Below are 22755 nucleotides of genomic sequence, written 5' to 3'. Positions count from 1 at the left end.
TAGTTGAGTAAGTGAAAAAACTTCTATTGATTCAACTGAAGCACTACTTACAACATATGTGGGGCAGTTTAAGAACTGCCAGATATGAGTATGTGTTCTCCAAGATATTTAGGACCTGGAGAATTTTTTCAAAATTTTTTTGAAGCACAACAGAATCCTAAGGAGAAGTATATATTAATACTTAAATATCTCTTTGATACATAGAAGACTATGTCTCATCTTTTCCCAAGAACTCTCCACTTCTTTATCCTCTTCTTTTCGCTACAGCTCTCATTAAATATGATGATCTGTCTACTAATGTTGCTGAACTGTTTTTCTAAACATCTGATTTCTTAAAAAGGTCTATATTCTCAATATGACACTTCTTACAGTCAACAAACAATAGTTTGTATTACAACATACTCCTAGCAGCACTCTGAAGACACTTTGGGATGGATCTTTTCCATAAGGAAAACAAAACCAGACCTTTTTTTCCTGCAAGCTCCTTTAACACATTTGAAATTGATAGTGCTGATCTGCATAAACTGAGAATATGAACCAGCGTGTCTTACTCTGTGTTATAGAGAATATTAGTTGTCATAATGAAATTCAACCTGATCTGGGTGAATATGTCCCTGCTCATGGGAGGGAGGTTGGACAAGATGACGTTTAAAGGTCCCTTTCATCCTTAACTATTCTATGATGACTTATGATTACACTAACATTCTGTTAAACTCCTCTTACAACTCCTGAGGTGCTTTCACAGCAGTTATTCCTGCAGCTTACAAAAAAAATGCATAGATTGTGTGATACACCATACATCACTGTGATTTCAACGCTTTCTAATAGCTCTGAAACCTCTATCATGGTGCACTAGTGATGTGGTTCATTAACTGCCCTTAAAAGTTCAAATACATGTTTTTTAGGATTACATCTATGCTTTCCTTTGCCTTCTAGAACTTGCCAGGTGGTATGTACTGAAGGGCTTTGAGTAGGGTCCTTCAAAGTCACTGGAAAATTTTTATACTTATTCAGTAACAGTAGAATTGTTCTAAAATTATGTGCATGCTTTGTGTTACAGAATAGCAAATAATGTGGTCATGAGCTCACAAAACTTGCATACAAGCTGCAGGCATCTCCACCAACTATATTTTCCTTGACATGGAATTAATTCAACTTAGGAGATAGCTCTGGGTTCTGGTGGGAAATGGCACCATGTGGGAGAACGAGGTTAATGTTGAGGCTTGTCTCTGCCAGATGAGGAAGATTTAAAGTCACTGTGGTCAACCTTCTTATCCCAGGGATATGAACAACCTCCAGTTTCAAAAGTGAATTAAGATAATACTTTCACTCAAGAGATAGTGCTCATCTCCTTATCCATACCTTGAGAGTGGAATGTGAAGTTCCCTTTAAAATTCAAACTCCAATAATATGGAGGATGACCAAGGAAGGTTTAAAGATAGCTTCTCTACTTGTATAAGCAAAGGATACTTAGAATATATATATATAAAAAAGGATAATCAAAAAAGAACATTATCTTTGATGACAGTTGTTTCCAACATACTGTATGTTTTCTTTATTTTCAATTATTTAAGGGGAGAGATTAATAATGAAAATATTCTGAGTAAATTGAGAAAACAGTGATCTCATGCAAAGTGAGACAAGAGAACAATACCTTACTAAACAAAAGTGTACCTAAAAAAAGTTACAACCTACTAGAGCTTACATATTTCTTAAACTTGTTTCCAAGAGTTTCAAAGGTTTTTCTCAGAGATAATTTAATCCATAGGAGCAGACAGTGCTTGAGTAGTTACCAGGGCTGAAACAGTTACAGGGAGATTTTACCCTGAGAAAGCAGATACGGGTGTTGATCAAAAACTCCTCCATGTCCAGGAAGGGACTGGTGAGGAGTATGGTGCTCTGACACTGCACATGGTGTCAGCAGTCTGGTGAAAAGAGAAAAAAGAGATCAGACGCAAGAAAGCATAAAAACCTCAGAGATGGTGTCCCTCATGTCCCCCTCTCCAATGATAGAAATGCAACATCCCCAACTGCCGCTCCGCAACAGCTGCTCTCCCAGCCCTGTTCCATCACGTCTGCAAGGTGACATCATGAAAGCGCAGCAGAGCTCAGCGATCCTGGGAGGTAAATCTCAGAAAAGAGCCGGCTGGAGGAGACGTCAGTCCTGAGATACTACAGCAGCGAACACAAAACTTGACGGTTCACAGATGCTTCCAAGGCACTCTTTCGCAGGCCTTTTACAAAACTGTGGTTAGAGTTGGAGACTAGAGGCTTATACATCACAGAGCCCGACAAAAACAGTGAGGGAAGATGTCAGCACTTCTGCAAACTGTTGTTAAAATCCAGGGCTATGCATACATTAAAAAAAGAAGGGGGAGGAAGAAAAAAGCACCATTACTTTTGAGATCTTTGGAGCAGCTCTACTCCAGTAACATAAAGCAATAGCTGTTAAAATGGCAGCCAGTGGAGTTATTCTTGCAGTTGTATGGGTTGGTACCCCCATGCCAACCCATCCCTCAAAGCTTCAGAAGGGAAGAAAACTGGAGGACACTATCCTGCCTGTGCATCACTGCCTTACCCAGGAAACAAGATGTAATTTCCATGTGCAGCTGGTTGAGCTACTGGGGAAGGCAGTGGGTCCTCTCTGAGGAGGGTGAAAAAGGTGAAATCTGATGTTGCTGCTGAGGAACTTGTGGATGCTGGGGCAGACTGCATAACGGCAGCTGGCCACTCTCAGCAGCAGCTTGGAAAAGGAACTTAAAACCATGCTAAAACCAGCTCCTGGTCCCATAGTCACAGCGTGAGATTGCACAGAATGGAAAATACCCTTTGGCCTACAGCCCTTCGCCTTGGATGCTCAGAGATGAGAGGGCTGGCTCCTTTCCCTACCCCCTCATCAATAACCCAGCCCCTGGGACTCCCTTCTCCACAGGGTTCTGGAGATTCATCTGCTTTAGGAGCAGAAATCCCACCTGGGTGGCGAGTACTACCGTACCAGTGCCTGGGGACACAATTTGGACCAGAGATGTTTCCATTAATTGGTGATACACACAGCCTCAAAGTGTGAATCACCCTTGTTGTCCACAGGGCCCATGGCAAAGTCCGTTTTTAACATTTAAGGATACACTGGAAAAAAAAAAAAAGAAAAAAAATAAAGAAAAAAGAATAGAACCAGAGCATGTTTTTCTCCATTACCATAAAGAGGTCTTGTGAATGCATGGTATTAGTATCCAAAAAGCTATTAAACTCCTTAGTGATGGGAAACAGATGGAAAATAAGACAAAAGAATTCACAACTCATGTTAGACTGAATTGAATTCCTTTAATTTCACACAATGAATAACATATGAATAGGATTAACTTTTTTTTCCTTTTTTTTCTCTTTTTTTTTTCTTTTTTTTTTTTTCTTTTTTTTTAGTTAAGTGCTCTATACTGTGCTAACCTGATTTGGTAGCGGAAAAACTGAGCTTTGTTTTAGAAAAAAATGTTTAAAAACCAACATCTAAGATCATGAAGGAGCATGACATTAAAGCATGCCAGATGTATCTAAGCCTCAAAGAACATCAAGTCCATATCCATTTTTAAATGTACAAAAATGCTTCATGAATAAAAACTGTTACAAAAAGAACATTTCAAACAATGTACAAGTTTTTTTTTCTTGCCTCTATATTCAATAAAATACAAATACATTTTTTTTGCTCTAAAATATGTTTACATACAATCAAAGTAGAACATGCAAATTACACTTTAAAAAGGTTTTTAAAAACCACTTATGAATACAAACTAAAAATTAGCCAGCACGACTTATAGAACAATCTTGTGCCCCATTCGTTTGATTTTTTTAATTTTTTTTTTTTTGAAATACAGTATATACATATTTAACACTTCATGTGCATTTATTATTTAAGAAATAGCTTAAAAAAATAAAGAAAAAGAAAAGTAAAACAAACTAACATGGGATTGAACTGCTTCCCCATGTTGTCCAATTGGCAGCTCTTTTCATGTTTTTACATTTTTTTTCTTTTTCTTTTTTTTTTTCTTTCTACGTAGTGTTTCATACAACCTAAGCAGGCATTGTAAGGAGATCTCAAATACGTGTCCTTTGTTGAAATGTGCTTCTAATTATCTCAGAACTGCTGCACCCCAGTTTTTGGATGATATGGAAAGGAAGAGGCATTGCAAGGGCATGATGTTTTTTTTTTTTTTTTCCTCAATTCAGAAAACCATCCCAGTTTTGTTTTTTGCTTTTCTTTTTTCATGTCTATTTTTGTTATTCTTTTTACTCTTCAGGATACTACTTAAATGTGCTTATGTGCAGTCCTGAATCAGGGCCTGTGAAAATAAGAGTTTGGGAAGTCCTTGTGTATGTAACAGCAATTCCCGTGTATTCGTCATGTTGCCATAGCACTCAGAAGCCCCAGTGATGAACCAGCACCTCATTGTACCAGACGCTACCCAAAAAAATGTAACAACACAAACAGAATATTCCACACAAATGGTTCAAAACATTGCTGTCAAGTGGAGAGTCATGGGCTGTAGCATACCCTAGTAGCTGATTACTAATATAACTTTTTTTTGTTTGTTTGCTTTTTTGACAGTTACCCAAAAACATGCAAGGTGCTTCACAGCAAATTCAATATTGAAGGGCTCAAGAAACTGGCAGTATGAAGGTCTTGGAAACACAAGTGATTTTTTAATGGTTTTTCCCCCCCTCTCTCCCCCCACACTTGTCCCCATTCTAAATTTAATGATAAGTGGAGCAATATAAGACCCACAGAGAGGATGCAAACCTGTGGCCTCACTTCACACGGCTCAAAGCCATGTGATTTTGTTTCACGTTTTTATTGAAGCGTGCTAAAATGTGTGTTAATCTGTGACACAGTGGAGTTGTTTGAAAGGTCTTATTGGTCTTAATAAGCAAAAGGTCTTTCACCCCATTTTTATACAGTTCTTGGAAATGTGTGGAGACAATTCAGAGAGATCCTCTGTAAATCTTCCCAGTGGTAGGGGAAAAAAAAAAAAAAAAGTCAAAAAGCTCATTACTGAAATATTGTTGGGTAATAAACTGCAGGAGTGGGATTTTAGCCTTAAGCCTTAAAACTAAATCCTTTATGATCTGTATGTAGTACATCGCCTTATAATATTATTCTGTCAGCAACTTGCTTATCATATTTATAGACTATGCAACATGCAGAACACAAATTCTGAGTGCCATCTAACAGTATTCTCAGCCTGCTTTCATATAAATTAACAAGCTAATCTTCCAGACAGCCAGAACTGGCTGCACGGGGCTGTTGTTTGGACAAACAGCCAAACCCCAGCGCTGCATTCTACCAGCACCTTGCCACAAAAAATTCCGCCCCCCTCCCCCCCAAAAAAACCCAAAACAAACAAAACCAAATGAAAACCTCTCAAACAAACAAAACAAAACATAAAAACCTTGGGTGTCTGGACAGAGCCTATCCTACACTAGCAGCTTGCAGCTACCATGTCTTGGATGCTACTCTTCATTTCTCAAGGACCAAAAGAACTTCTTCAGGTTTCTTTGCTCAGTGGAGGGCCTATGGTGGTGTACCCTCCGAGTGGATGCTCTCCTTAAGCACTGTGCCTCTAGCAGCATTTTGGATAGCACTTTTTGGAAGGATAAGAACATTTTCTTCCCGAAGCTTGGTAGCATGGGAGGCAGCGGTTGTCCAGTGATCTTCCCTCTGGGGGGTTGCATCCCAGTGCAACCAGAAAGGTCCAGCCCAAATACAGCCCTTACCAGTACTCTGTAAGGTATGACGTGTTTTGAAGGTGTGATGGGCATTCAGTGACAGAATTTGGTTCTTTCAGACCTTTGCTCCACTCTCTATGCACTGAAATGTCCTCCAGTGCTAAAAAAAGAGACCACTGAAGATAAAACTAAGGATAAGTTATTGTCTGACTTAGTTTCCACTTACAGGCTACCAGGAATATCAAACAAGTTTTTCTTGCGTTTTAACCAATACTGTCACCTACTTTCAGGCCCAAAGGAGAGATGAAAAAAAATGGTTTCTGAATTGACTAAACCTCAGCCCAATGCTTTTTAAGGAAGAAGGGAGGAGCTTGAGGGGGCTTAAGTGTTTTTTTCTGCAGGCCTACGACTTCATTTAATAACGCTACACTAATTCAAGAGAACTGAAAAGCAAAATTGGTTGTAACAGAATGAGCAACCAGCCAGTTTATTTATAAGTTGCATTAATTGGAAAACAAAAAGCACAAATGAGTATGATGAATGATGCAAAACAAATTGGAAACAAAATACTGTGATCCCTCTTATCAGTTTAAAAGAGATAGGACATCAAGATTTGTTATAGCCTTTAAAATAAAAAAATCCCCTCTCCCAGCTGCCCAACCCAATTCAAACCCCAAATGCATTCAGTTTTAATAAACTAAGGTGCTACCAGAGAAGAAAAATCATTCTCTAAAAATAATGAGGTCTATGTTTACAATATCCCCTTAACACCATAGTCTTGATATGATTTTTGTAAATAAATAACAAAACAGAGACACAATATTTTTTTTTTTTTGTGAGTACTTTCTTTTGTTGGGTTTGTTTTGTTGTTGTGGTTTATTTTTTTCTTAGTGTCATGCTATTGGAAGTTTTTTTGGCAATAAGCCAGTTCAAAGATTTCTCAGAAAAGGGAATAACTGTTGGCTTATGAATCATTAAATAATTCCAAACCCCGCTCCCTTGCTGGAATTTTCTCTCCCCCCTCCCATTTTACTATCCATCTTGCCATGCCAGGTGTTGAGTGTTACTTAAGGACTTTAAAAAGAAATAAAATTAAGTTGAAAGTATCTATTTCAAATTTCAACAACTGACTTGTTTTTAAAAGCATTGTTACTGCAATGGAACAGTTTCATGTTCAGTCTTTGTTTTAGTTAAACATTTTAATAGGGCTGTGGAAATGGAGCTCGGATATTTTACCCAAGTTAAATCAATGGCTAACGTACAACTTGAATGAGAAATGTACAATTTGAATTGACCATTTAAAGAGACGATTTGTCACACACAGTTTGCATCCATGCAGACTGAGAGCTTTATAATTACATTATGTACAAAAAAAAAAAAAAGAAAAAAAAGAAAAAAAAATAAATTGTTACTTTATTAAGGCAACCACAACTTGGAGAACATGTCCAAAGTGGCATTAATACAATTGCAGTGGTGATACCCTTTGAATATTTTAATCTTCATTTTCAGATAAGAACACTTATTTCTTTTCTTTTTTTTTTTTTTTTTTAGAAATAATTGCCAAGAGAGAGCCTGTTTTCCATAGGGTTTTGTTCACTTTTTTTTTAAAACAATCTACTTCATCTATTTTCTTTAAAAGAACATATCAAGGCATTTCTACCCAATGCAAATTGTTCAGATCATGGGTTTCCCATCAATTTCTCTGGGAATTGCAGGTGGCAAGAACTGGTAGGTTTGGGCCCTGCCTTTTTACTCCAAATTTTCTGTCCTTTTTTTTTTCTTTTATATTTTTTATATTTTTTTTTTTGTGATTTTGTCCATGTTTACTATAACTGTTATCCCCATAAGTGTCTTGCTGTTCTCTACTCATATGTACCGAGCATCAAAACAACTTGGTTGACGGGTGACCCTTTCACATGCCATTGAAAATGCCAAGTTGCTTCATAGAAACGTGCTATCATAACTGAATATCCATGTACACATTATTTTAAATGTTGTGATATTTTGTTGTTCCTTGGAATAGCACTCAAAAAGAGTGTGCACGCGTGTAAGGCTCTACTTTCCTATTGCCTATATTGCAGCTAGTTGTAACTAGGCAAGTAAATGAGAAAGAAATATATAGTTCTAGCAAGGAGCCAGGCATTTTGGGTTATGCTACCCCAAAGCCTGGTAGGTATATAAAACTGGAAAAAAAAAAAAAAAAATCAAGCAGATTATAATCAAGATCACAGTTGAGAAAATTACACTATCTTTTTTGTTGTGGTGTTTTTTTTTGTTTGTTTGCTTCTTTCTTTTTTTTTTTAATTTCTTTTTTTTTTGTTGTTTTGTTTTTTTTTTTTCTTTTTTTTTTTTTTTTTCTTTTTTACAGTGATTTCTACTATGGTATGGTTACTCTTAGTTTCACCTGGCCTGCCAAATTGGAGTGGAGCGCGCAGCCCTAGCGACAACATTCAGCTCTCTGCCAGGACGACCTCCCCGCCTCCAGGTACGGTATGAGAACAGCAATACTGAGATGCTGATTAGTTTTGGAAACTCTGAAAAGTAGATAATACAATAATATCCCCAAATGTGACACACATCCCCATTATTTCCCTCACCCCTCACCTTTTCTGCACCCTTTCCCCACCTCTTTCCTGTGGGGTCCTGGGGCTAAAGAGATGAAGAGGAAGATGAGAACGCCGGTGGGCACAGCTCTCCACGGCGGGTTTTGGCCGCCGAAGGGATAAGTCCGCTGCTGCCGCGGGGACGAAGTGAACCGTGTGTCTTCGGTCCCTCCATCCCGACGCGCCCCACTACCGGCGCCCGAAATGTGGCGAGGTTGGCTGGCCCTAGGGAAGGCCGTCGCCCTCGCTCCCTCGGCCCTTGCGGTGCCGCTTCACTTTCATGTCCTCCTCGTCCTCCTGCATGGACTTGCTTTTCCTTTTCCCAACACGAGGCGTCCGGGGAAGATGGAGAGGGGGTGGGGGAGGGGGAGGAGGAAGAGGAGGTGGAAGAGGTGGCGTCTCTCGTGCCATGTGTATGACAGCCTCGATGGTGGCCATGATTGTATCTTGAGTGGCTGCTTGCTCCAATATCAAAGGGTTGAGTGTTGGTCTCTGACCTCTTTTGCTGGGAAGGTCAACACATTTTTCCAGAACGGGCATTTGGTCTCTGGAGTCTTCATCGAAGGAGAGGGGTTGCTTCCGAGGACGCCCCCTTCGCTTCTTGACGAAGTTATTGCCTGTCTTTGATTGTCTCTGCAGCCGCTTGGCTTTCAGGATCTTGTTCACATGATCCAGGTTCTTCTTCGTGGACAGGATCTTGGTGTAGTTGCACATCTTGCGCACTTCGCACTGGATCGCTTCTATTTCACGGCGCTTGAACCTTTTTTTCAGTGGTGGGCTGGCTGTTGGGAGACAAGGACAGAAACAGGGGTGGGTCAAACAACAGCAAATGGAAACTCTCCATTGTCTGATTTCAGTGTCACAAAGTCTGGATGCTTTCAAGTCCAGTAAACTGAACGTGACTACTGAAAAAGCAATGGCTGTGAGGAAGGATTATGCATAGGAAAACAACTAAGACAAAGTTAAAAGATTATTTATTACAGTCCTAGATTAAAACACAACTTTGACTATTAAGCAATACTCAGAGACTTCTTTATAGCTCTCCCCTCTTCTAAAGTAACAGGGCTTTTCTACAGTAATGTTTTACCATGGATTTGCTTCATTTTCATTTCTAAACCTCTAGTGGGATGGAAGGAAGGGCTGCTTAGGATAGCTGTCACATTGGCCCACCTTAAACTTTCTATACTCCAAACATACACTCCTGATGTACTCACCACGGTGTTTAATGCTTGCCATGGCTGCCAGTATGAAAAGTGTTTGTTACTGAAAGTAGTGGGCACAAACAAGCTGCGTGGATTGCTTCACCTGTGGCAAATTCATTATCCCTGCCTGGGTTTCTTTACTAGCATCTTCACAGACACTAGCTGAAACTACTCAGTCATATAATTAACTTTATTGGCCCCTGAAGTGAGCTTACTCCTGGTTCAGATCACTTACTTTAGATATGAATGAAGTCCAAAGCACTTAAGACTCTTGCCAAGGTCACGTTGTGAGTCATTGTCAGAGCTGGAAAGAGTACCCAGCATTTCTTGGCTCCTGGTCCTTTGATTAGGACATGAGACCTTGCTTGTTTTTCTTAAATTGTCTCACCGTCCTTTACTGAATGTGGCATCTGTTCAGAGTTCAGGATTTGCACAGGGATTATAAGTAACTACCCCTTTGTGAGAGAAACAGAACGTATTAATTCTGCTATTGCAATAACGGGTGCTCCCTTTCACTCCTAACATATCCATTCTGCGCTGCTGGAAAAGAAATGATGGAGTTCAGAATTTCTCTTCAGTAAAGAAAAAAATATCCCACTAAATTAACCTCAGCCCACATCTACTTGCAAACTTAATTTACACCTGACTGTCAAACAGTCATTTGAGTTTGAAATCCTTGAAGTTCCCAGAGCAGCCAAGGTTTCAAGAAGGGTTCATTTTGGGGTTATCACTCCCTTCATGGCTAACAGGCTAATCTTCTAGCAGTAGTTTAAATAAAGTTGCTATTGTAGCATTTTCTGTAGATAACCAGGAGCTGTCAAGTCGTAGAATATCCTCTTACTTGCTATGGGCTATGACAGATTCAGCATACAAACCTCACTCACTGTCCTCCCTTCATGGAGAACGTAATTTATTGGCTCTTATACCACCATGTTGCTTGGATCCAGCAAAGATCTTGCATAAACAAACCCGAGTTACAATGCAAGAAGTAGGAGTGAGTCATAAACAAAACACAGACATATGCTCTCTTATAAATAAAGACCTGGATGGCCAACTTCCCCAAATCTGGTTTTCATTAATTGCAAAACAAAATACATTTTCCATATGTAACGCACTCCCCACACCAAAAAGAAAAATAAAACCCACTTGCAGTTTGTGATTCACAGAGGACAAAAGAGGAATGCAGTCATTTTGGTATGAAAGAAAAATAGGAAGGAAATGAAATATCCAAGTTGCTCGGGAAAAGCCCACTAGTTGCACAAAATTCCTCTCAAGAAGATGACCTCTAAAGTGTGGATGCAAGGGCAAGTGGCAGTGAGATATTTCTCAGTCGTCTGATCAAAAAAGGTTAGAACCCTCTCACAAAAAAGGATTACCCTCATCTGGCCCCACTGGAGTCTGAAATATATAGTCCCAATATTTCCATCCCTAAGCTTTCGACTCCTTTTAGTCCCTCCCAGATACTGAGAGTAGTTTCAGCTCAGAAGATTTGAGAAGTCAAACATTTTGCACACTCTTCATATTCACTGTTCATTTTTTTGCATTTTCATTTTTTTTAAATTCCTATACTCGTTGCATTTTTTTTTCCTAGAAAATAAAGCTGAAATTTTTCAGTTGATGATGGAAATCTTGAAGATGGGAATTTCAGCAACAATATAGGAAAAAAATGCAAGGTTTGCGGTGAAATCAGGAGATTTGGTATTAGTCTCAGCTTTCATTGGAAAGAAAGCCAAAGGACAGGAAATTAATTCCAAATAAAGCATTAACCATGTATCTGCAGATATTTTATGTCTTTACTGAAAATTATCGGCAGTCAGTTGTTTCTGCAGGTCAGTATTACCACCCAACCACAGCCAATGGAGATCTCATCTGTGTAGTAGTAATCTCTGTTTCTGAAATGGGAATTCAATGTGATTTAAGATGACCATGGACATCCTTCTGACACTCTGATACTGGATAAGGAAGGTGCAAGTGTCCTGTGCATCCTGCCAAATCCAACAGGTGTCATGGGCATGCCAGAGGTCCAGGACATCCAGACTTAGAAACCTGAGTGGAGTTTGACGGTGACTAGGCAGTGCCCAAGTGGAGCAAATGTAGACATCAACTTTCTGCCAAACTGCCTAGTTCCCCAAAATTAACTAGTATGCAGGCAGTTGTGGGTAGGTATCTATACTTATTTGTATCTATGAGCTGAACGCCACTTCGCATTGTCTTCCTTCACATTGTTTAGATATGTTTTTGCCATACTAAAACTTTGCAAGCTGTCAGTCTGTTTGCTTTTGGATTGAAACTAATTATTTTCTCATTTAGGAAAAAAAAAAAGGACTGCTATGCAGTTCTGTGCTGGCTTACTGCAGTTTTTTTTCTTTTATAAATGCTTTAGAGTGTTTATAACTTTCTCAGGAAACTTGCTAGAAGCTACTAAGAATGCTTTTGCTTCTCTCCCTAGCAAAACTCTGAACCTGCAAGCTTTAGAAAGTATTTGAGTTGTGTTACATAGTCTGCCAATATTCAGAATGCATGTACTGAATAAGTAATATACTTTCAAGTCATGTTTTTAAAGGAAATATTACAAAACCAAATAGAATTTTGACTATTAAGAGTCAGGGACGTCTGATTCTACATTTGGTGTAGGGAGACTGCGGAAAAGAGCCTGATGGGTCTGCAGGGGGAAGATTTGATGAGGTGTGCATATGACAAAATATCAGGGAGATCTGCCAAAATAAACCACTATTGAAGTGAGAGCCATTAGGTGTTATCAACTCATCTGGAAGCTCTTCGTGAGCAATCTTTGATATAAAATACTTTGCTATATTGCCATGTGATATACTGCACAGCTGAAAACCAAAGCTAAGTACTAATCTTTTCCATTTTATCCAGACAGATACTGCTCAACCCTGGACTCAGGTTGGTCTGCATTGTTTTTAGGCTTTGTTGTTCTCTTCCTACACATACTTTCTTGTTTGCATGTGGAAATCTTACTTTGGGAGGAAGACTTTCATCTTGCTCTAGGTGGTGGAATTAATCTAAAAGTAGCTTGAAGAGGAGGTGGGGATTAGTAACACCATATCTGCAAGCAGGCATACAAAAAAAGGAATATGCTCTCCCAGAGATGACCCAACACAATGGCAACCTCCATCTGCTGGGGGTGCAAGGGGACACACAGTTATCTCCCCACACCTTCCCAGGCTGTGTGGCCACGCGCTGCCTTGTGAAGAATATATTCACCACAATCTAGCCCAAAGTGAAGAGAAACTAGAAACATTGATGCAGCACAGGCTTTTTTACTTTTCTTCTGTTCTTTTCCCACTTTCCAAACAACCTCACCTAGCAGCCCCGAACAAGCAAGAACCAGCGTTAGTCTTAAAATCCAGTGTTCTACATTTAAAATATGGCACATGGAAGCCCGTTTTTTCTCCCCTCCCTGGGTTATGCAGATGCAGTGATCCTCTCTCTCGCAGACAGAGACAAATTGAAACGGCCACAGGCCATGCCAGGAAGTCATGAAGGATTGATATGGTGCTGGAAATAGCTTCCGAGGCAAAGAGAGAAATCCCTAACAAAAATATACATTTCCAAGGACCAGCACAGCCGTGTTAAACGAGGAGGAGAGCCCGGGCAGGTCAGACCCTTTGGAAGTTCCCCACCGCTCCCCTGACTTTATTCTGCATGGCTTTGTTATGTCTGTAGCACTAAGGATCCTTCTTACTGCCTGTCATTCTCCATCCCTTTGGAGTTGCCCGAGGCCACTTGCAAGAACTCGACACAGAGAAGACTGTTTGCTCAACAGCTGGGCTCGGTTTGTCGACTGGGCTTGAATGAGAAATTTTCAAAGAGCTCCCTATTAATTACAGAAAACTCATAGCACTGTCCTATTTTCCCATTAACACAGTTTCTTTCAGTTTTCACTAAATTATTTCAACATCTGGGCTACAGATAAACCAACAATTTAATTAGACTTCTGAAAATGGAAAGAATGAACTATGCAGTCAAGCATACACTTTCATCTTGAAACTGATCATAAAATATTTGTGTGCTTTAATTCTCTGCTGCATTAAAAATCTGTCCTTAATTTATATATACAGGAAAGTATTAAAGACTAAACAGAGAATTCTTTTTTTTTTTTTAATATGAAAAATTAGCCTTTTAGAGTCTACTTTACAGCACGGATTTCTTCCTTTCACTATTTATGCAGGAAATGAAAGGAAAATCAAAAGGAGTACAATGAAACAGCACTTTCAATTGCATAATTAGATATATAATCATTCCATATATCTGCAATACAAATACAGTTTTTGTGAATGTGGAATCAATGGTTTGATGAGACTATGAAAGTCCTAATGGTTGCATGTAGAGTAATGTACTATGTGTTCCCTATTCACTGGAAATTAAGACACAACGAAAGATTGACTTCTATACCCATGCCCAAGAAAAGGCGTGATGATTCCTGAATGACTTGGCTCAATTTCTGACTGTATAAAGCTATCACTTTCTGATCTGATTCAAAAGAGAAGCACAAAACATAAGTTGATTGAAAAACATGCTGTTCTGACTTATTTATTCTGATATATTTTAAATCACTGTTCATTGCCCCAGACAATTTCACATTTGCAAGACAGAATATTATGCTAAAATCATTGAAGTATGCAGAAAGAAATCTTAGCTGCTCCTTAGCTATTCACTGTGTATTCAGCATGTTCATGTTACAGGGATGGGAACATTCAAATAAATGAACAAGGGGGCTGAGAAAGGAACCCAAGAGTCCCCTGCTAGACCATACAGGCTGGTGCTACTTGCGTCCTCATTATTGCGCAAGTGGTGGTATTCAAATAAAATAGATTTGATGCCAAGATATGATCATGATAAGAAAGTGTTAGAAAAATTACAGCCTGATTATCACATTAGATATGCACATTTGCAGCCACTTCTCCAATCGGGAAGAGCAGTATGTGCACATATTGTTCAGTGCAATGTCAGAAGGAAGAAGACGGGGAGGAAATAAAAGGGATGGAGGGAAACAATATAACCTGCATCAGATGTTGCTGATGATGAAGGTAGGAGAGATAATACTGGAGTCGGCATTACAACACTGTCAACAGCTGCTGGTTTCCTTCTGGTCATCATGTTACAGACAGAACTTTCCATTTTGCTATGAAGTGAAGCCTGGTCTGCTTTTAAGTGAGGACCTGCAATTCCTGTGGAAGGAAAGAAAATTTGGATGAATATTGATAAAGCAACTTGTCTGGGGAATATCTGGAAAGGAGTAGTAGGTTACTGTCCTTGCTACTTTGATATATTTCCATACTTTCTTGTGTATATGCCTGTAATATGGTCTTGATACTAGCAAGGATCATGACTTTTTTTTTTTTTTTTTTAAATAATTTTGCTTCAGGATGTGCCACCATTGATCTCTATAAACAATGGTAAACCAACATAATAATTTGACACTACTACTTTTGATTTTTCAAGGAAAAGCACACTCTGATACATGTATAAAGACAGACATGCTTCATTATGGTGTTTAGTGAGACTGTCTATTCATCATTCTCTGTATAGTGTATTCTCCACACTTACACACTTCTCCTCTATAATGACTTGACTTAGTGCATGCTTCGTCTGAGAAAGGAGCAGGCATTGGGAACAGCATCAGTCTGTAATTCCCTGTCTAGTAGACATTTATACTTATTTTTTAGGAATACCCTTCCTAATGAAAATTTACTTCGCAACTTATTAAAGAGGTGGAATTTTAGAAAAAGAGCAAATAGTCTTATATTTTTCTACCTGGGGATTACAATGTAGAAGAAATGAGTGGAAGAAATATACCAAAGAGGTCAAATATTCCAGAAAATTAAAACTCATGAATGCTGGGCTGGTAGGTTACCTCACTTAACAATGTTTCTCAAACTTCCTTATGAGTTGAACCCATATTTTTCTTTTTCCTAGTAAATGTGTCAAATTTCAACTGCTGAGATTGAAATTTTTCGTATTACATATCTGCCTAGTACATCTGAATGTCTATCCACCCATTTATATGTAATATTTCTATGAGTTCACCTGTGTCCATACATGTTACATCTGTATGAATTTACCAAGTTGAAAGGAAGATAGAATGCATCAGACACTTTTTACAATCAGACTGGGAGGGGTTTTATCCATTTTAGAAAGATCCTAGCAGCTGATGCTTTGTAAAAGTCCAGTAGACCCACTCTTTTGAGAAGAGAATAAAAGTCTCCTAAGGTGAGGACTTTGTATTGTGTCTTTGCCAACTTATGAAAACCTCTCACAATTTCTGTGATGATGGGCTTTAACATATCCAGGAGAGTCATTCAGTTTTTGAGGGTAATAGCTCATAAATTCCTTCTCTTTTCCAATATCAACCTGCACGTTGGCCTTAAATTACATGAAGATTCAATAATCACAAAGCAGCTGAGACTGGACGTCTCCTCTTGAGATCACTTAGTCCACCCCACCCTGCTCGAGCAGACTCAGCTAGAGTAGGTTGCTCTGGACTGTGTCAGGTCAAGTTCTGAAAATCTCCAAAGAGGGAGACTTCTTAATCTCTCTGGGTGACTTCTTCAAGTGCTCAGTCCTCACAGTAAAAACGTGGTTTGTGAAGTTCAGATGTGATCTTCGGTGTTTCATTTGGTGCCCACTGCCTCTTGTCTTGTCACTGGGCACACCTGAGAACAGTCTAGCTCCATTTTCTTGACTCTTTCCCATTAGATAGTTGTACACATGGATAAGATCCCCCTAAGCCTTCTCTTCTCCAGGCTGAACAGTCTCAGCTGTCTCAGTCCTTCTTCACAGGAGCGATGCTCCAGACCCTCAGTCATTTTTGCAGTCTTTTGTTGGACTCTCTCCTGTATGCCCATATGTCTGTCACCCTGAGGAGTCCAGAAATGAACACACTACTCCAGGTATGGCCTCACCAGTGATGCAAAATGGGAAAGATATCTTCCCTTGGTATGCTGGCAATGCTTGTCCTAATGTAGCGCAGGAAGCTCTTGGCCTTCTTTGCAGCAAGGGCACATTGCAGGATCATGGTTAACTTTTTTGTCCACTAGGGCCCCCCAGGGCCTTTTCTGCCAAGCTGCTTTCCAGCTGGTCAACCCACAGCATTTACTGGTACATGGAGTTACTCCTCCCTGGGTGCAGGACTTTGTACTTGTCTTTGTTGAAATTCATGAGGTTCTTGTGAGCCCATTTCTCCAGCCTGTCAAGGTCCCTCTGGATGACAGTATGACCCCATGGCATATCAACCACTCCCCCCAGTTTTGTATCTTCTCCAAATTTGTTGAAGGTGAACTCTACCCTATCACCTATGTCATTAATTAAAATGTTAAATAATTTTGTCTCCAGTATCAACACCTTGGGTGCACCACTTGGTGGACTTTGTGCCACTGATCACAACCCTCTGAACCTGTCAGTTCAGCCAGTTTTCAGTCCATCTCATTGTACATTTATCTAGTCTGTATTTCATCAGTTTGTCTGTGAGGAGGTTATAGGAAACAATGTTTAAAAGACTTGCTGAAGTTTAGATAAGCAACATCAGGTTGATAAGTCATGATTTTCCCTTCATAAATCTATAGTGACTACTCCTGTTCATCTTCTTGTCCTTCACATGTCTGGAAATACTTTCCAGGATTATTTGCCTCATCGTCTTCTGAGGGATTAAGATGAGTCTGGCTAGCTTATTTCTCCCTGGGTCTTTCTTCTTGCCCTCACTGGGCTGATATTTGCTCTCTTCTAGTCCTCAGGATCCACTCCTGATCACCACGACTTTTTAAAAATAGTCAAGAGTGGCCTCAAAATGACATTAGCCAGCTCCCTTGGCACTTTCGGATGCATCCTGTCAAGTAACATAGACTTATTTATGTCCCATTTGTTCAGATGTTCCCTAACCAGATCCTCCTTCACCAAGAGTAGCTTTCTTTCCTCACCAGTCTCAGGGGCCTGGGATTCCTGAAGGCCAGTCTTACCACTCACAATCAAGGCAAATAAGAGAAGGAGTCCCTATTCCATTCAGCAGTGGTCCCACATTTTCTCTAGGCTGCTTTTTTCTCCTTATGTACCTGCAGGGACATTTCTTGCTACCCTTCTGCTCTTGCTAGATTGAACTCCATATAGGCTTTGGCTTCCAAAACCCATCCCTACACTCTTGGACGTTGCCTCTTTAGTTCTTCAGGTCACCTGTTCCTGCTTTCACTTATTTTTTTTTTCTTCCTTTTTGTATGACATGAGTCAGGAGCTCCTTGGTCATTCATGTAAGTCTCCTGACACCTTTGCTTAATTCAGTTTGCCACTCAGATTCGGTGTGGTATATCTCCACAATTTCCCTGATCCAAGCCTCATGCTGACTAGACCTGATCACCTGTTTGTACCTTAAGTTTGGCACGATAGCACTCAGGATGATCTGTTCCATAATCTTCCCTGTCACCAAGGTCAGACTGATAGGTCTGTAGTTCTCTGGATCCTTTTTCTGTCCCTTCTTGTAGATAGACTTCATGTTTGGTAACTACCAGTCAACTGAAACCTCCCTGGTTAGCCAGGACTACTGATAAATGACAGAAAGGGGTTTATTGAGCACCTCTGCCAGGTGCTTCAGAACCCTTGCGTGGATTCCTATCCATCCCCTTGGATTATAGGGGCTTCTTTCTCCTTCCTGTCCCTGTCTTCAAGATCAGAGGAATGGGTATCCCAAGAACAACTGGCCTTACTATTAAAGACTGAGGCAAAGAAGGCATGAAATACCTCAGGCTTTTCCTCATACTTTCCCAGAAGATCAAGAAGTTCTCAAAGCAGGGCCTGAAACTGCTGCACAAACTTCTCTGTCTGTTGGTTGCAGTCAGCCTCTCCATATACCAACCAATATTTCCTTGCTTTTGCAGCTTGGAGCTGCTATGAGCAGACCCTATTTTTGTCCCTCATACATGAAATAAGAAATATCAGGAGACCTATGGGTTATGTCAGAAACTGTGGAAGAGATCTCCACCAGACTCAGCCAGAGAAGACCTGCACTGGTGAGAGGAGTTTGAAGGGCAGAGCTACAGAGTAGGCCAGTCTGGGGTATGAATCCTGATGAACCTGTGACCTGATATCAACCTGTGGACTTAATGGAGAAGAATGGGTCTGAGCATAGAAACAGTCAGGATCAAGACAGAATTACAGGTCATGGCTTGGTGGAGATATGCAGAGTAGTCTTCTATTAGACCACATATCCTTCCAGAGTCTCAAATCAAGTATTAAGGATCTCAAATTGTATCTATTCAATTTCATTCTCTCTCTGCTCAGCTTCGCTATTGCAAATGAGAACAATAATATACCCCTCATCTCAAGAGCAGTGCTGCGAAAATAAAATTATCAACATTCATGAAACGTTTATCTATTCACGCCAAGGCTTAGAAATGGGGAATAAATGAGACATGATGTCACATGCTGAATAGCAAGAGGAAAATCCAGCTACCAAATAGCTGCTCATTAGATGAGAGCTATACGTTGAATAAAGCAGTGTCCCATAGAATAACTGGGATATTCAACTAGGTAATTACACCTATGGGATCACAGAACGAAGGAACTGTGCATATGCAAAACTGAGGTTTCATGACTCCACAGTGCTTAAGTTTGAGCGTTAAACATTGCTTATTCATGAATGTAGTTTGTATGCAATAAACATGCATGTATGAGTGTATGTATCAATACATATACACATATATGCATGTGCATATGGTACGTAATAATGCTAACAACCTCATAAATTTAACATCTGGTTCTAATTAAACTGAAGGGTCTATATAAAGAGCCATATGAAAACATGCAGCTGTAACCTGTTGACCTCTATTGATAAAAAAAAAAAAAGTCTCTGTGAAGCTGTGCTTCAACATATCAAGGGACAGTCATTCATTTTTTCAAAGGTAATCCCTCACAAACCACTTATCCTCTCAAATCTCTACCTGCACACAGTGTTTGCATTAGGGACCTTGATTTATGGATTCCCACTCCTTGGATGGAGAGACTGGCTTCCTGTTGCCGTGGTTACTTGGATCTTGGTTCAAGGTTAAACTACTCCCAAATCAAAATCAGTGGCAGGCACAGCATCTAACAGCCAGGTTATTGAATACCCTAGGATGCTTAAAGGTCAAAGACCAAAGTGCTGCTTACTGCCTTTGGGGTGAGTCAATATTTTCAATATTTTTATTCTGTTTCTTCTGAAGAAGTAGTTGCTGCTCAATTACCACCTATCTGGGTTTAGCAAGGTCATACAAATCATTGAGGAAAATCGTCCCCCTGCAGAAGAGACACAAATGTAACGAATAACTTCAAAGTCTACATGGCCCAATTGCAGCTCATCGCTGGTGAATCATGGGTTCAGCCATCTGTCTTTCATTTTAGGCATTTGGTTTCTCCAGCCTATATCACTTGCCTCATTGAAATTCTCATCTAAATTGAGGTACAGGAGTAATTTATGGATCTGGAGCAGCCAATAAAGAAGAACCACTAGGCTCCTTCCACAGATACCAAAATGCAGAGACTTGGGGCCACTGCTGGAAATGCACAGAGATGCAGTGATTTGCTCACAAGACTGTAATTCATGCTGCAGTAGTGGGCGTGCTGTCCCTTGAGTGGATGGACCTGCTGGCATTGTATCATCACCTTTTATTGGACTTTTTCTTCTCATTTGGGTTGCTTTGTTCAGAAGGTCTTACATAAGAGAACCTCCCAGTTCAACCCGTCTTTGAATCAGGTGCAAATAAATCATCTGCAACAGGGGGGTCAGAAAATTCACACACACACATCCATGATTGTAGTTCATTTTATCCTTTGCTGCTGCTCCAGAGAGAGAACAAGATGATGAATATAGGTGGCCTGATTCAGACCTCATTTAGTGTCCTTCTATCAATATTTGTGCATTTCCTCCAAATTAGAACTCATGTCATCCCATGAAAGACTCATACCTGAAATTTCCTGAGCCCTGCTGATACTGTGGACAATACTGCATGCACATGCAAGTGAGCAATGTTTGGCAAAGCAGGGAGGAAATTGATCATTATTTGTTTAATGAGAAAAGCCAAAGGAAAAAGACAGCTTCAAAAGCAAGGGGAGAAATGGAGAACAAACCCCAAACAATGAAGATGTGATTATAAATAAGAAATCATGATGATCATAAGTAAAAGGGTGAATCAGGAGAAGCACTGCTCTAGTTCAAAGCAGACGGGCGGAAAAGCTGTGTATGAGGAAACACAATATTGATGTGAAACTGGCCTTTTACTTAAAGATTTATGGGTCCCCTGATACTTTGGATAAAAAAAAAAAACTGGAATTCTTCATTCACTGGCTAAGAGACTTCTGAGCTCCAGCTGACAATTAATATATTAATTTCAAAAGCCCAGTCATTTATTGTTGTTGTTAGTAAGTACTTCCATTGCAAGTAATGTGGTCTAGCTCCATTGTGCCAGGCTCTGTACAAACCGATTAATTAGATATCCTTGCTTTACTGTTAAATTCTCACTTGGCTTATTGCATTCAGCTGTTTTCCCTCATATTGTACTTATATGGAAAGGTTCTCAGATAAAATTCACCTTTTCTTCTTTAATTTGTGTACAGAATCTAGCACAATGCACACCCAGGCTGGAACTCTAAGTGCCAGTTCAAAAGAGATAATAAATACTAACTTTCCATTAGAAAACAGAGAAAATCAGCTCCTAAAAATTGATCTCAGTGAAGCTTTTACTAAGGAAAAGTTTTCTTTGGAGAGTTCATTGAATCAGATTTCATACCTCCTGCATATTTCTAGAAATGCATGGCTGTACTGAAATTGCTTATGCATCTGACCATTGTTATCATAAAACTCTTACAGACAATTTTTTTCCTGGTGTCTTTGCACAATGTAGCTGTGCAATGCAGCTGTGCAGGAATGCACACCTAAACACGGAGTTAGTCAGAGTATTTGTATTTTGACAACTTCTCCATTTTGAATAAAGAACCAGAAGAAACGTTGTATCTGGGTGAATCTATTCTCAAGGCTGATTTTAAATAAATCAGTCAAAAGTTTGCCTTGCATCGTATTCCAGAATGGAGAACTGAATTGCTATGTGATAAATGTAGTTAAGGAAAGTAATTATTCTTCTTAAAGTAATATTATTACCTTCCTAACTTATGGAATTCATTTCCCTCGCTTCTATTTGACATGTATTATCATTTAAAAATAACTGTACTTTCAATGTACAGAGCTGCTTTATGACTTTAGGTCCTTTCATCTTCCTCTCTTTTCCATCACCACAGTAGAAACTTCGAATTCCACCCCTTCTATGAAGGATTTTCTATTCTGCAGGGTATGTCTCCTTGAATGAAAACAAGTTCTATAGAATAATAATAATAAAAATTGCTCTTGTTGCCAACAGGCAAAAATTTAAGACACAGAGTCTGCTTTATTTAATTCCAGCTATTTTTCATTATACCTATTTTCCTACCTTTTTTTTTTTTTTTTTTTTTTTTTCCAAATCAGGATAGCTTTAGAGAAAGAAAGAGGGAGACCAAAAAAAGCCATCATTAGATAGATCTTCTGATCTTTATCTGTAGTAGCACAGTCAGAAGAGCTAATGCTATGATGATAGCTTTGAAATCTCTTAGGAATTGGATAAAGAGAAGCGATAGTGATGAACTCCCAGCTAATAAACACGGAGTGCTTATTTCTGCAGAATGATCAATTTCCAGATGTCCTGAGGCTTGTCTGATACAGTTGATTTACCCATTCTCCCTCACTTCACTAATAAAGCTCAAGTCCAACATCAGATTAGAGAAGAGCCAGATTTCTTAAAGGGGCAGGAGTAGGGCTGGCATCATGGCACACAAATGCTGGGAGGCATACTAATCTCTTCTGCCTTCTCCTATAAGCACCAAGCTGTCTTAAACAGCTGCCTTCCTTAGCTGAAATCATACTCTTTATCCGCTTTGGGTTAGTACAGTAATACAGACAATTAATTTGTTATCTTGTTAGTAGAAATTTAATGCAATGATCTAAAAGAACTCTTACATATTGTGATAAACTTTAGTGCCTCCGGGGCACTTCTCTTCCATAGGACTCATTTCACATCCCATCCATTATGTAAATGAGATGTGGAAATAGTTTAGTTCCCCTAATGTATCTGTACACTGATGGATTGCACAAAGTCAGCCCTGCTGAAACTAATGAGGTTAAATGCATCTTGCCATTCCTTTCTACTTTGGTGAATCTCTGT

General features: G+C 39.5%; 1 protein-coding gene across 3 annotated transcripts in view; it reads right to left on the bottom strand.

Moving 5' to 3' along the window:
* Positions 1–7241: 7241 nt before the first annotated feature.
* Positions 7242–22755, bottom strand: part of SETBP1 (SET binding protein 1) — a 262069-nt gene continuing 246555 nt past the window's right edge. For all 3 annotated transcript variants that reach the window (XM_082074622.1, XM_082074623.1, XM_082074624.1), the window contains 2 exons: positions 14548–14715; positions 7242–9100 (listed from right to left, as the gene is read on the bottom strand). In XM_082074622.1, coding sequence (XP_081930748.1) covers positions 8544–9100; positions 14548–14715 — 725 coding nt within the window. In that variant the 3' untranslated portion in view covers positions 7242–8543. The remainder of the gene's footprint in view (positions 9101–14547; positions 14716–22755) is intronic.

Source organism: Streptopelia decaocto, assembly GCF_964273445.1.
Source record: "Streptopelia decaocto genome assembly, chromosome: Z".
Lineage (NCBI taxonomy): Eukaryota > Metazoa > Chordata > Aves > Columbiformes > Columbidae > Streptopelia > Streptopelia decaocto.
Note: the sequence above shows the minus strand (reverse complement) of the source record. Positions and strands in the feature narration are given on the sequence as shown.